Source organism: Schistocerca piceifrons, chromosome 4 (genome assembly GCF_021461385.2).
Source record: "Schistocerca piceifrons isolate TAMUIC-IGC-003096 chromosome 4, iqSchPice1.1, whole genome shotgun sequence".
NCBI lineage: Eukaryota > Metazoa > Arthropoda > Insecta > Orthoptera > Acrididae > Schistocerca > Schistocerca piceifrons.
Window position 1 is genome coordinate 25,904,880 of NC_060141.1, and position 14,100 is coordinate 25,918,979.

Here is a 14,100-nt window from a genome sequence, read left to right on the forward strand (position 1 = left end):
GCTGCCCACGCTAACCATGGGACCATGGCGCTCCTGGGCTCCCTTTGTCCATGTTGTTGCTTAACTTACGCATAGACTACTCAGTTTGTATATTTTGCTTATTTTTTTCATAGTTCCACACAACTTCTTCCTGTTTTCTCGATTGACCTGTGTTCAGTTTTTCAAGGCCTATCCACTGTGCCAGCAAAACTAAATCTGAGGGGGGTGCGATGGGGAGGTTCCCTTGTGAGTGGAGTGACACAGTTTAAAGCTCTTTGTCAATATCATGAAATTCACCAACAGCCATGTAACTGAAGACGATATTTTATTTTATTTTGAAGGCTATCAGTTTCAGCATTTCACTGTGCTATCTTCAGGCCCCATATGCAACTCTCCAAATAAACAAAAATGTCATATAGAGCCGTAAATCTCTGAATGTCATGAATTCAATTGTTGCAGTAGTGCTTCATTCAAAAACTTGATAGAAAGTCTTCAAATTAAGCACTAGTGTAATGACTGAATTCACGACATCCAGAGATTTATGGCTCTACGTGACATTTTCGTTTATTTGGAGAGATGCATATGAAGCCTAAAGATGATATAGTGAAATGCTGAAACTGGTAGCCTTCAAAATAAAATAAAATAACATCTTAAGTTACAGGGGTGTCATGAATTTCATTGACATTGATAATTACTCAACCAGCTGATGTCCCCTGTCCATGATGGACCAATAGAGATTTAAAGCTCTTGTCTTCAATTTTAATGTTGATGGCTCTTGTTTTTACTTACATTATCTGTCATTTAATTACAGTGGTATTAAGACTTGATTTATATAGACTGTTTACATAAAGAGGTTTCATATTGCAGCATTAGAATAATAGCTGGTTACGGGTTTGTGAAATGAATGAGCCAATGAATTGTAATCATAGATTTTAAAAAAATAAGAAAATAAAATTTTGTTTCAGCATAATATGCCGCGAACCTATCAGTGAACAGCTTTCAAGTGTGTGGTCTGGAATACACCAAAGGGGTTGGATCAACATTGAGCAGACACGTTCTCTTGAAAGCTTGTTAGCGACTGGTGGCTCATACTGGTTTGTTGACAACCTTGTTAAGGTATGCAAGCAGTACATCCTTCATTAATAGTTCATAATGGAAACCCACAATCACCTTTTAGACATCTGTTCAAGGAATTGAGCTTTCTGACTACTGTTTCATTGCATATTTATTCCCCCATGAAGTTTATTGTGAATAATCTACTACAGTTCAAAAGGAATAATGATGTACATAACCACAATATCAGCGGGAAAAATGACATTCATTACTCTACTTAAAGTTGTCTATAGCACAAAAAGGGATGCACAGTGCTGCCACATAAATTTCTGATCACTTACACAGTGATATAAAATGTCTGATACACAGCAAAGCAAAATTTGAAAACAAACTGAGAAAGTTTCTCCTTGACAGCTACTTCTGTTCTGTAGAATTTATATTACAGTAATGAGTAAAAGATGGTGAGTAGGATTTACTAACTCAACAACATCTGTATATTTTTTTTTCTTTTTGGAAAAAAAGAAAAGTAAGACGTAGAAATGTTCAGAGTGGAACCATACGTACAAATTAATTTGTGATGTGAATGTAAAATGACTCATTCCACATCATTATGATGTATCATGCAAAATGTTCCATTGACTGTGACACTAACTAATTAACTAACTGTTTGTGTATTGTATTGAATTTTTTATATAAATTGCAATACAGGACAATTTTTTAAGGGTCATCAGAGGGCAAAATTATTAATTTTTTTCTTCATATATTTAGCATAACAGCTGCTCCTTATTTGTTTTGTGAAAGGGCCCACCAACTATTCTAACCCTCACAATACAAAGAGGGGGAGGGGTAGTACTTTGTGACCTCTTTTGAAAATATTATAATCTTGTCAGACACTTAACATTTTGAGAAAAAAAATATTTATTGTTTCTAATGAAGACTTTGATCAGATTCCACAAATGTTTTACATTTTTAAGTTAAACTTAACCCTTAAATGTAAGTTTCAGATGTCAACGTGGCTTTTTACGGTGAATATCGTATTCAATATTTTCAGGTTCAGGATCCTACTTACTTGTAAGTATTTCTTTAAAAAGCATGTTGTGAGTAAGAGTTAACAATAATTAACAAATTTTGTATTTAATAACTTTTTTGTGGTGGTCACAAAGTAAACCCCCTCCACCCCTCCCCCACTGCTCCACCCTTTGGTTGTATGCATGTGCATTACTGAAAGTGTGTTGGTATTTCTAAGAGAGTGCTAAAAATATTTTCTAGTTCTGGATCCTACTTACACATCAGTACATCTTTAAAAAGTCTGTTGTTAATGTAAGTCAGCAAAAACTAGCAAATTTTGTTTTTATTTATTTTTTCAATTGTTTTAGGGTGATCATAAAGTGCGCCCCTCCTCCTCCTTGGTAACACACATTTTTGAAAATGCATTGGTATTGCCAGGGTTAAATCTGGTTTTATGCATAGAAATATCCTGATTTATCATGACACAAGTAATAGAGAGAAATTCTGTAAATACAGAAAAATAAATGTAAGCAGAGAAACATTTCATGCATAAAGCAAATCTTTGTAAATCCCGTAGCTGGTATGGGTTATTGTCTAGCAGCTCAGATCAGCACTTATCATGTTTATGCTAACATGAAATACTAATTTGCTAATATAAAATACATTACAATTATTTCACTGTTTTCATTTTGTCATGAACTCTGGCTTACACCACTATAATTCTCACTTAACACTTGCTCTGAAAGTGTCGTAGAATGAATGGTGTCCTTCATTGCTACCTGACTAATGTTACTACTTTCGTTTCCTTTGTCCTATTTGTTACTGGGTTATTGAATGTGTGTCAAAGGTAAGTTTTACAGCCCCATTAAGTAGGGTTGTAAAAAACACTGAATATCCATTTTTGAAGACACCATACAAATACAACATTCATTACAGCAAAAGTCTCAGTTTGGTTTCACTACAAACATAATTACAGCAATTTTTAAAATATTATAATCCAGTTTTTGGTAAAAGGAAAGCATGTTATCGATGATATGATTTCAAAAACAAGTTTGCTGTAGTCTGAATTGTTATGAGTTATGTTTTATACCTTTTGATGTAAATTACAGATTAACATGAATACTTCATATTTTTGCAACCTGATCAAAACGTTTCTTCAAGGCTAACACAGTTATTCAACTGACAATCTTAAAATATTTCATCAGATTTTTGCAACTCCATTACATCAACAGCATTTATTTTTTCAGGCCCAAAAAATCAGAATATAGATGATGCTACTTTATTTTCTGCGAATACTACAGTTTGTTCATAACTTCGATGTCTTATTGATACCCATTTGTTGATGTAGAAACTTAGAACAAATTCTGACCTCAAATATAATGAGGTATACCAAACATAAGGACTTCCACCGTGCCAACCAGCAAAGATTTCAAAAACATAGGTCACGTGAAACCCAACTCTCACTTTTCTCATGTGACTTCCTGAAAGCCATGGATCGATGCAATCAAGTAGATGCAGTATTTCTCAACATCTGAAAACCATTTGAACCAGTACCACTTCTATGCTTATCGTCAAAAGTACAATCATATGGGGCTTTCAGGAGATATTGAACAGGGCAGCATGAATGGTCACAGGTTTGTTTGATCTGTGGGAGAGTTTCACAGGGGTACTGAAGAAATGTTACAAGTGGACACTAGAATTGAGATGAAAATTATCCTGAGAAAGTTCCAAGAACTAGCTTCAAACGATGACTCTAGCAATATACAACAACCTCCTATGTATCATTGCCGTAGGGATTTTGAGGAGAAGATTGGATTAATAACTGTATGCACAGAGGCCTCTACCCAGTTATTCTTCCCACACTCTGTAAATAAGTGGTACAGCAAGAAGCCCCAATAACAGGTACAATGGGAAATGTCCTCTGTCATGCACTTCACATTGGTCAACAGAGTAGATTTTATTTACGGTGGGCAAAGACAAAACACAGAATCCATAGCAGAGAACAAGAAAATAAGTAATAGAACGCACATAAAGTACTAAAACCTGATTAATTTTCAAGTTTGTCAGTTTTTATTAGTGGTTTGATGGCACAAAATCTATTCCATGGCCATGAAGGGATTGATGTTGGTAGCACGCAGTGATGACCTATGGTGGTGTGTTCGAAATGGGTTGGTAAATTTTACAGGGACACAATTTTAAAGATTCAGAAGTGTTCGAAGTGTATACACCGCAAGAGAGTAAAACCATGATCCTAATAATGTCCCTGAGGCTGTGTTCACATCTAATGATTCACTGTATTGTTTCTGTGGACCTCTTAATCCCACGGCATCCAGGGATGGGCTCTGTGCAGTTGGTAAGGTACAAGAAGGAATTATTGAGTAATTGAAGCTTTTTCTCACTATGGTCACACCAGGTAAAGCACTGCCACTAAATAGCAGTTATGATTTTTCACTTTCTGCTCCAGTACACAGTTTTACCTGTGCCAGGTATATTCTGCAAAACAGTGAAATTGTGCCATCTCTGTGATTATTCCTATTTTCTATGTCTGTTGTCCTGTTTTATGGCAATCATAACATCAAGTGAAGTATTTATTTTGAAAAGTAAATACCAAAAATATTATGTGAAATAAACATTTTATACATCTTGGGAAAAAAAGAAAGAAACAACATTTCAAAGATTTTTGAATACTTACTCTCACTTTTGAGTGAGTTTACTCATTAATAATGTTATTGCCAAGGGATGTTAAAATGTAGCATCCATTATTGATAATATTTGTGTGTGTGTGTGTGTGTGTGTGTGTGTGTGTGTGTGTGTGATTGATTATGAAAAGGAAAGTTGTTACACACCATATAGCGGAGATGCTGAGTTGCAAATAGGCACAACAAAAAGACTGTCACAACTAAAGCTTTTGGCCATTAAGGCCTTCGTCAGCAATAGACGACAGAAAGACAGACATGAACACACGCAAACGCAACTCACACACTTGACTGCAGTCTCAGGCAACTGAAACCACACTGCGAGCAGCAGCACCAATGCTTGATGGGTATGGAGGCTGGGTAGGAGTAAGGAGGAAGCTGGGGCAGGGAGGGGGAGGGATAGTATGGTGGGGGTGGCAGACAGTGAAGGTCTGCAGGTTAGATGGAGGGCTGAGGAGAGGTGGGGGGGGGGGGGGGGGAGATACTGGAAAAGAGAGAAGTAAAAAGACTGGGTGTGATGGTGGAATGACGGCTGTATAGTGCTGGAATGGGAACAGGGAAGGGGCTGGATGAGTGAGGATAGTGACTAACAAAGGTTGAGGACAGGAGGGTTATGAGAAGGTAGGATGTATTGCAGGGAAAGTTTCGCCTGTGCAATCCAGAAAAGCTGGTGTTGGTGGGAAGGGTCCACATAGCACAGGCAATGAAGCAGTCATTGAAATAAAAGATCTCATGTTTGGCAGAGTGTTCAGCAACAGGTGGTCCATTTGTTTCTTGGTCACAGGTTGTCAGTGGCAGACAGGTTGTTGGTTGTCATGCCCTCATAGAATGCAGCACAGTGGTTGCAGCTCAGCTTGTAGACCACATGACTGGTTTCACAGGGAGACCTGCCTGTGATGGGATAGGTGGTGTTAGTGATCGGACTAGAGTAGATGGTGGTGGGTGGATGTATGGGACAGGTGGGAAGGATAGAGGGCAGGACATTTCTCATTTCAGGGCACGACAAGAGGTAGTCAGTACCCTGGTGGAGAATGTAATTCAGTTGCTCCAGTCGTGGGTGGTACTCAGTTACATGGGGAATGCACCTCTGTGGCTAGACTGTGGGACTTTGGGAGTTGGTGGGGGAATGGAAAGATAAGGCACGGGAGATACAACGTTGGAAGGATAATTACAGTCTGTGTAGGCTTCAGTGAGACCCTCAGTATATTTTTTTAAGAGGGACCGCTCGTCACTGCAGATGCGATGAACACAGGTGGCTAGACTGTATGAAAGGGACTTCTTGGTATGGATCGTGTGGCAGCTGCCGAAGTGGAGGTATTGCTGGTGGTTAGTAGGTTTGATATGGATGGAGGTACTGATGTAGCTAACTTTGAGGTGGAGTTCAACATCTAGGAAGGTGGCTTGTCAGGCTGAGTGGGACCAGGTGAAGCAAATGGGGGAGAAGTTGTAGAGGTTCTGGAGGAATGTGGATAGGGTGTCCTCACTCTTGATACAGATCACAAAAATGTCATCATTGAATCTGAACCAGGTAAGGGTTTTAGGATTCTAGATTTTAGGAAGGATTGCTCTAGATGTTCCATGAATAGGTTGGCATAGGATGGTGCCATGCGGGTGCCCACAACCATACTCCGGATTTGTTTGTAGGTAGTGCCTTCAAAGGAGAAGCAATTGTGGGTGAGGATATAGTTGGTCATGATGGCTAGGAAGGAGGTGTTGGTTTGGAATCCGTTGGGTGTTGAAAAAGATAGTGTTCAATAGCTGTAAGGCCATGTGCATTAGGAACATTAGTGTAAAGGGAGATGGCATTAATAGTGACGAGCAGGGCACCATGTGCTAAAGGGACAGGAACTTCAGAGAGTCGGCGGAGGAAATGGTTGGTATCTTTTATAGAGGGGGGTATCTTCCGGGCAATAGGTTGAAGGTGTTGGTCTACAAGAGCAGAGATTCTCTCAGTGTGGGCACAGACCTGCTCCCACAGAAATATATAATTTTTGTATTATTTATTCTTTACTTTGATCCTTGTGACTTCTTGCTTATTTTAATGAGTTTTCACCTTTCACTATCGTGGACTCCCTCAGATTTCATTTTGTTTTCCCATTTTGCATCCATTTCATTCTTTTCGTGAATTGTCATACAAAAATTTTGTGTATTGTGAAATTTTTCGGATGTTAAATTATATGTTATTTATGTAATTTTCTGTGTTTTTTCCACCACCATGGATCATTGCTTCTTCTACCTGTGTCAGTACAGGAAAGATTCCTCATCCCTAGTAAGATCCCAGTCCCACATACTGTTCCTGCATTATTGCTTGGCTCATGGAATCCCCCCAAATGGCCTTACCATCTAATTGTCTTTCTCTGGCTACCACCTCTCCTTCCACAATGACATCCACCTGTTCAGATTTCGCCAGTCCTTAGCCCTCACCAACATAGTTCTGCAAAATCATATCAACCAAGCCCAAACCTCCTTGCAGTACCTTATCTCCATCCGCAAAACTCTCCTGCTATGCAATCCCAAATTTGTGGAACTCATAACACACAATGAAACTCTTGCCCTGCAGGATCTTGAGCAACATGCACAACACCACCTCAAAAAGCTCTCCATCCTGCTCACTTCCTACTCCCACCTTGGAGTACCACTGTCCACCACCTCTACAACAACCTCCAACCCTCCCCCATGTCCCCTCATAGCTGACAAACCCTGTCTCGCGTCTCGCAGACCTGCTCCACTTACCCCATCCTCCAAAATTCCCTCCCACCACCACACATAATCCAGAATCTAAACAGACACATAACATAGTCATGAACCTTTCCTCCAGAAGTCTTAGCCCCACAGAAACATCAGTCCTTTCCAAAGGCCTCACCTTTTGCCCTACTCCCAAATTCAGTCACGCAGGACTAGTTAAATATCTTCCTCCCTACAGTGGAAACACTTTTTCGCCACCAACCTGACCAATCAGACTCAACCAAAGACCAATATTGAACCTTGCCTAACTCAGTTCACTCCTCTATCCAACCATGATCTGCCCCCACTGCCTCCAAACCACCACCCCGTTAACTTTCCAGAATTTCTTAACCTCGAACGTTGCCTCATCATCATTCCCCAAATCCCTCACCATGCAAACTAACCTTACATCTGCAGAAAGAACTGCAGTCCACCATCTAAAAACTGATCTCAACCTTATAATCCTACCTGCAGACAAAGGCTCCACCACTGTCGTTTTGAACCTCAAGGATTACCTGGCAGAAGGACTCCACCAGCTGTCAGATTCTTCCACCTACAAACCTTGCCATAGTGATCCCATTCCAGAATTGCAGCAGGACCTCCAGTTGCTACTCAAATCCTTTGGCCCATCCCAGAACCTCTCCCTGGAGTCCATCTCTCTACTCATCCATACCACTCCCCACTCTTCTACCTTCTACATGCTTCCTAAAGTCCATAAACCTAACCACCCCAGATGCCCATTGTGGCTAGTTGCTGCACCCCCACTGAGAGTATCTCTGCTCTTGTAGACCGGAACCTACCTTCCCATATAAAAGATACCAACAATTCCGTCCACCGACTGTCCAAAGTTCCTGTCCCTTTACCACAAGTTGCCCTGCTCATCACTATTGATGCCACCTCCCTTTACACTAACATTCCTAATGCCCAAGGTCATACTGCTACTGAACACAATGTTTCCAAACGCCCGACATATTACAAACCAACAACCTCCTTCCTAGTCGTCATGACCAACTATATCCACACTCACAATTACTTCTCCTTTGAAAGCATTACCTACAAACAAATCTGGAGTACGGATATGGGCACCTGCATGGCACCATCCTATGCCAACCTATTCATGGGCCATCTAGAGGAATCCTTCCTAAAAACCCAGATTCCTAAACCCCTCGTCTGGTTCAGATTCATTGATGACATCTTTGTGATCTGGATTGAGGGTGAGGACACCCTATCCACATTCCTCCAGAACCTTCACCTGGTCCTACTCAACCTGGCAAGCCACCGTCCTAGATGTTGACCTCCACCTCAAAGATGGCTACATCAGTACCACCATCCATATCAAACCTACTAACCACCAGCAATGCGTCCACTTCAACAGCTACCACCCATTCCATACCAAGAATTCCCTTTCGTACATCCTAGCCACCCATGGTTGTCGCACACGAAGGGCCTCACTGAAGCCTTCACAGACTGTAATTATCCTCCCAACCTTGTACAAAAACAAATCTCCCGTGTCGTATCGTTCCAGTCCCCCACCACCTCCCAAAGTCCCACCATCCAGCCACAGAGGAACATTCCCCCCATAACTCACTACCACCTAGGAAAGGAGCGATTGAATTACATTCTCAGCCAGGCTTTTGACTACCTCTCGTTGTGCCCTGAAATCAGAAATGTCCTGCCCTCTATCCTTCCCACCCTTCTCACAGTGGTACTTCGCCACCCACCCAACCTACACAATATCCTCATCCACCTCGACACAACCCCTGCTCCCAACCTCTTGCCTCATGTCTCATAACACTGTTATAGGCCTAGATGCTAGACCTGTCCCACACATCCTCCCACAACCACCTATTCTAGTCCGGTCATGAACACCACCTATCCCATCACAGGCTGGGCTACCTGTGAAACCAGTCATGTGGTCTACAAGCTGAGCTGCAACCACTGTGCTGCATTCTATGAGGGCATGACAACCAACAACCTGTCTGCCACTGACAAACTGTGACCAAGAAACAAATGGACCACCCTGTTGCTGAACACTCTGCCAAACATGAGATCTTTTATTTCAATGACTGCTTCACAGCCTGTGCTTATGGATCCTTCCCGCCAACACCAGCTTTTCTGGATTGCACAGGCGGGAACTTTCCCTGCAATACATCCTACCTTCTCATAACCCTCCTGTCCTCAACCTTTGTTAGTCACTATCCTCACTCATCCAGCCCCTTCCCTGTTCCCATTCCAGCACTATACAGCCGTCATTCCACCATCACACCCAGTCTTTTTACTTCTCTCTTTTCTGGTATTTCCCCCCCCCCCACCCCCCCCCCACCCCCACCCACGTCTCCTCAGCCCTCCATCTAACCTGCAGACCTTCACTGTCTGCCACCCCCACCATACTATCCCTCCCCCTCCCTGCCCCAGCTTCCTCCTTACTCCTACCCAGCCTCCATTCCCATCAAGCATTGGTGCTGCTGCTCGCAGTGTGGTTTCAGTAGCCTGAGACTGCAGTCACGTGTGTGAGTTGCATTTGCGTGTGGTGTGTGTGTGGTGTGTGTGTGTGTGTGTGTGTGTGTGTGTGTGTGGCCTATTGTTGACAAAGGCCTTAATGGTTGAAAGCTTTAGTTGTAACAGTCTTTTTGTAGTGCCTATCTGCGACTCAGCATCTCTGCTGTCTGTTAAATAAAATGGTAATTGGGAAGCTTTTTGACTGGAATATTTGCTTTTGCAAAATCAACAACAGGTCTCTCTCTCTCTCTCTCTCTCTGTCTCTCTCTTGTGGTCTTTGCTTGTTTTCTTCTGTTTGCTTTAATTTTAGCTTTCAACAAATGATTGTTTCTTTTGGGAACTAGTAGCATTTTCCCCACACAGGAACAGAATGCCTTTCTGATTTAACGTTTTTATCAAAACTATTTTTCTTATCCCACCCAATTCAATACGCATAAAATCTGCAGAATGTTGATTTCAAGCTTTTGTGCACTTTTATAGCCATATGACGCATACTTGGTGCCACTACAGATGGAATCGACAAGATACTTAGCTTAGATGTCGAACTGAAATTAGAGGAAGACTTTTTTGTTGTTGAAATATGTTGATGGGTTTTGTCTTCCAGTGACTGCACTGCATAGTGTGGACACCAGAAACTGGCAGTCAGCCATGAGTATAAACAAACTAGAATTTTCAGTAGCAGAAGGGAAAAGAGCAGTGCAGAAAAACAAGCCCAACCTCCTCCTCGCAGGGCATCCAGCTTACACCCATGTTCTGCATTTCTGGTCTCTAAGATTGCTGATCCCTTCTGCTGTTGTGAGAGTTGTAACTGAACTCTGGGATGTACTAGGATTAGTCTTTTCAATCATTTTGAAATAAGAATAGAAAACAATGAGCAACACACAACACAAAATATCTGGTTAGTCTATCATGCAGTTGTGTGCAGTGAGAGGTTAGCAGCACAGATGAGGAAGTTCAGGCCCATCATTCACCAATATTTGACACTACCACCCATGCAGTCACCCACCACCTGCCAATTTTTGAACTTTAGCGAGCACAAAAATGTGTGTGTTTCTTTGTTCTGTGACCCTATTTCCCAGGCTGAGCCCTGTATTAAATTATGCTGCGCGTATACAGACTATTCAACCACCCACAATTAGTGCAGCACCAGAGCATTGAGCATACCAATACGTCATTGCATTCATGTTGTTTTTATTTTGCAAACATGTTCTTATGCATATTATCTTATTTTTCAGGTAATTACCACTTCTGTTAAATAGCAACAGTATCTTCTCACATGTGAAGAAAGTATTTCTCTGGTTTAGGGTGTTTCTTGAATTTATCTTTCTCTTCCCATCTAGTGTTAAATTTACGAAATCTGTGGAACACACATTTTCAATCTTTTACATATAAGCCTTGATTAGCATACTGTAGAATCCTTTCATGGGCCATGCAACCCATACTTGGCAACATGTAGACCCAACAAGGTGGAAGTAGAGCCGAAATAACTCTTTTTCACACTTCATAGGATGATTCTTGGTGTTGTTGCTGTAGTGTGGACACTACAATGTAGCAGGTATCCATGAGCGTAAACAAACGTGAACTTTGTATGTGTGATGCAAGAGGTTCAGTGTGGGGGGGAGAAAGCACCACCTCCCTCTGACAGGACCAAGCGAAGTGGCGCTGGACTTGCATTCAAAAGGACGACAATTCAAACCTGTGTCCAGCCGTCCTGTTTTCCCTGATTTCCCTAAATTGCTTCAGGCAGAAGCTGGGATGGTTCCTTTGAAAGGGTACGACTGACTTCCTTCCCTAATCTGCTGGGACTGATGACCTCGCTGTTTGGTTTCCTGCCACGAATCAGCCAACCAACCAAACTCTTGCAGGCCAGCCAGCCTACAGCTGTGTTCTGCATTTCTACAGAAGCAGAACTGACAAATGGATTGCCAATCCCTTCTGTTGTCCTGAGAGCTGTACTCAAATCCTGCTTTGGACCAGGATTAGCCTCTTCACTCATTTCAAAATAAAAAATAATAAAAAATTTGAACTATGCACAATCCAGAGCAAGTTAACTGCACAAAGCATTTGGTAACAATTACCATGGAATTGCTTGCTGAGGTTGTCAGCATTGTAAATGAAGTTATTCAGGCCCAATCTCTATGGTATCTTATGCAACCATATCTCAAAACAACCCTCACCTAAAACTGCCACATTATAGTATCTTCAATTTTACACTATACCAACTTTAGCTAGCAGACTAACGTGTTTCTTTGGTCTAAGATGTTAAATACCATGTCTGGAACTTTTGCTGCCGTACACAGAGTTTTATCTAGTGGAGACCATTCAGCCACCCATAGTTTGATGTGGGACTGGAGCGTGACTCTCGAGTGCACTGGTACATCATTGCATTTGTGCATAACTGCACTCTTTGTTTTGCAAACTCATTCATTCGCACATTTACTTTCCAAACTGGGATTTGCTGTACCAGTAACTGAAAATTGATAACTTTTTGATGTTTATATGCAGAAAATATGATGTATGATGAGATAAAAGAAATTATTCAGATAGTGAAGGGAGACGAAAATTTAATAGTCATGGGTGAATGGAATTCGATGGTAGGAAAAGGGAGAGAAGGATACGTAGTAGGTGAATATGGATTGGGGGGAAGAAATGAAAGAGGAAGCCTCCTGGTAGAATTTTGTGTAGAACATAACTTAATCATAGCTAACACTTGGTTCAATAATCATAAAAGAAGGTTGTATACGTGGAATAAGCCTGGAGATACTGACAGGGTTCAGATAGATTATATAATGGTAAGACAGAGATTCAGGAACCAGGTTTTAAATTGTAACACTTTTCCAGGGGCAGATGTGGACTCTGGCCGCAATCTATTGGTTATGAACTGTAGATTAAAACTGAAGAAACTGCAGACAGGTGGGAATTTGAGGAGATGGGACCTGGATAAACTGAAAGAACCAGAGGTTGTAGAGAGCTTCAGGGAAAGCATTAGGGAACAATTGACAAGAATGAGGGAAAGAAATACACTAGAAGAAGAATGGGTAGCTTTGAGAGACGAAATAGTGAAGGCAGCAGAGGATCAAGTAGGTAAAAAGACGAGGGCTAATAGAAATCCTTGGGTAACAGAAGAGATATTGAATTTAATTGATGAAAGGAGAAAACATAAAAATGCAGTAAATGAAGCAGGCAAAAAGCAATACAAACGTTTCAAAAATGAGATCGACAGAAAGTGCAAAATGGCTAAGCAGGGATGGCTAGAGGACAAATGTAAGGATGTAGAGGCATATATCACTAGGGGTAAGATAGATACTGCCTACAGGAAAATTAAAGAGACCTTTGGAGAAAAGAGAACCACTTGCATGAATATCAAGAGCTCAGATGGAAACCCAGTTCTAAGCAAAAAAGGAAAAGCAGAAAGGTGGAAGGAGTATATAGAGGGTCTATACAAGGACATTGTTCTTAAGGACAATATTATAGAAATGGAAGAGAATGTAGATGAAGATGAAATGGGAGATATGATACTGCGTGAAGAGTTTGACAGAGCACTGAAAGACTTAGTCGAAACAAGGCCCCAGGAGTAGACAACATTCCATTAGAACTACTGACAGCCTTGGGAGAGCCAGTCCTGACAAAACTCTACCACATGGTGAGCAAGATGTATGAGACAGGCGGAATACCCTCAGAATTCAAGAAGAATATAATAGTTCCAATCCCAAAGAAAGCAGGTGTTGGCAGATGTGAAAATTACCAAACTATCAGTTTAATAAGTCACAGCTGCAAAATACTAACACAAATTCTTTACAGACGAATGGAAAACCTAGTAGAAGCCAACCTCGGGGAAGATCAGTTTGGATTCCGTAGAAACACTGGAACACGTGAGGCAATACTGACCTTACGACTTATCTTAGAAGAAAGAATAAGGAAAGGCAAACCTACGTTTCTAGCATTTGTAGACTTAGAGAAAGCTTTTGACAATGTTGACTGGAATACTCTCTTTCAAATTCTAAAGGTGGCAGGGGTAAAATACAGGGAGCGAAAGGCTATTTACAATTTGTACAGAAACCAGATGGCAGTTATAAGAGTCGAGGGGCATGAAAGGGAAGCAGTGGTTGGGAAGGGAGTAAGACAGGGTTGTAGCCTCTCC

The 14,100-nt window shown here is 41.3% G+C and overlaps 1 protein-coding gene across 1 annotated transcript in view; it reads left to right on the plus strand.

Moving 5' to 3' along the window:
* Positions 1 to 14,100, plus strand: part of LOC124794817 (mediator of RNA polymerase II transcription subunit 24) — a 149,414-nt gene that overhangs the window by 108,113 nt on the left and 27,201 nt on the right. Inside the window, exon 15 of the mRNA XM_047258476.1 lies at positions 945 to 1,095. Coding sequence (XP_047114432.1) covers positions 945 to 1,095 — 151 coding nt within the window. The remainder of the gene's footprint in view (positions 1 to 944; positions 1,096 to 14,100) is intronic.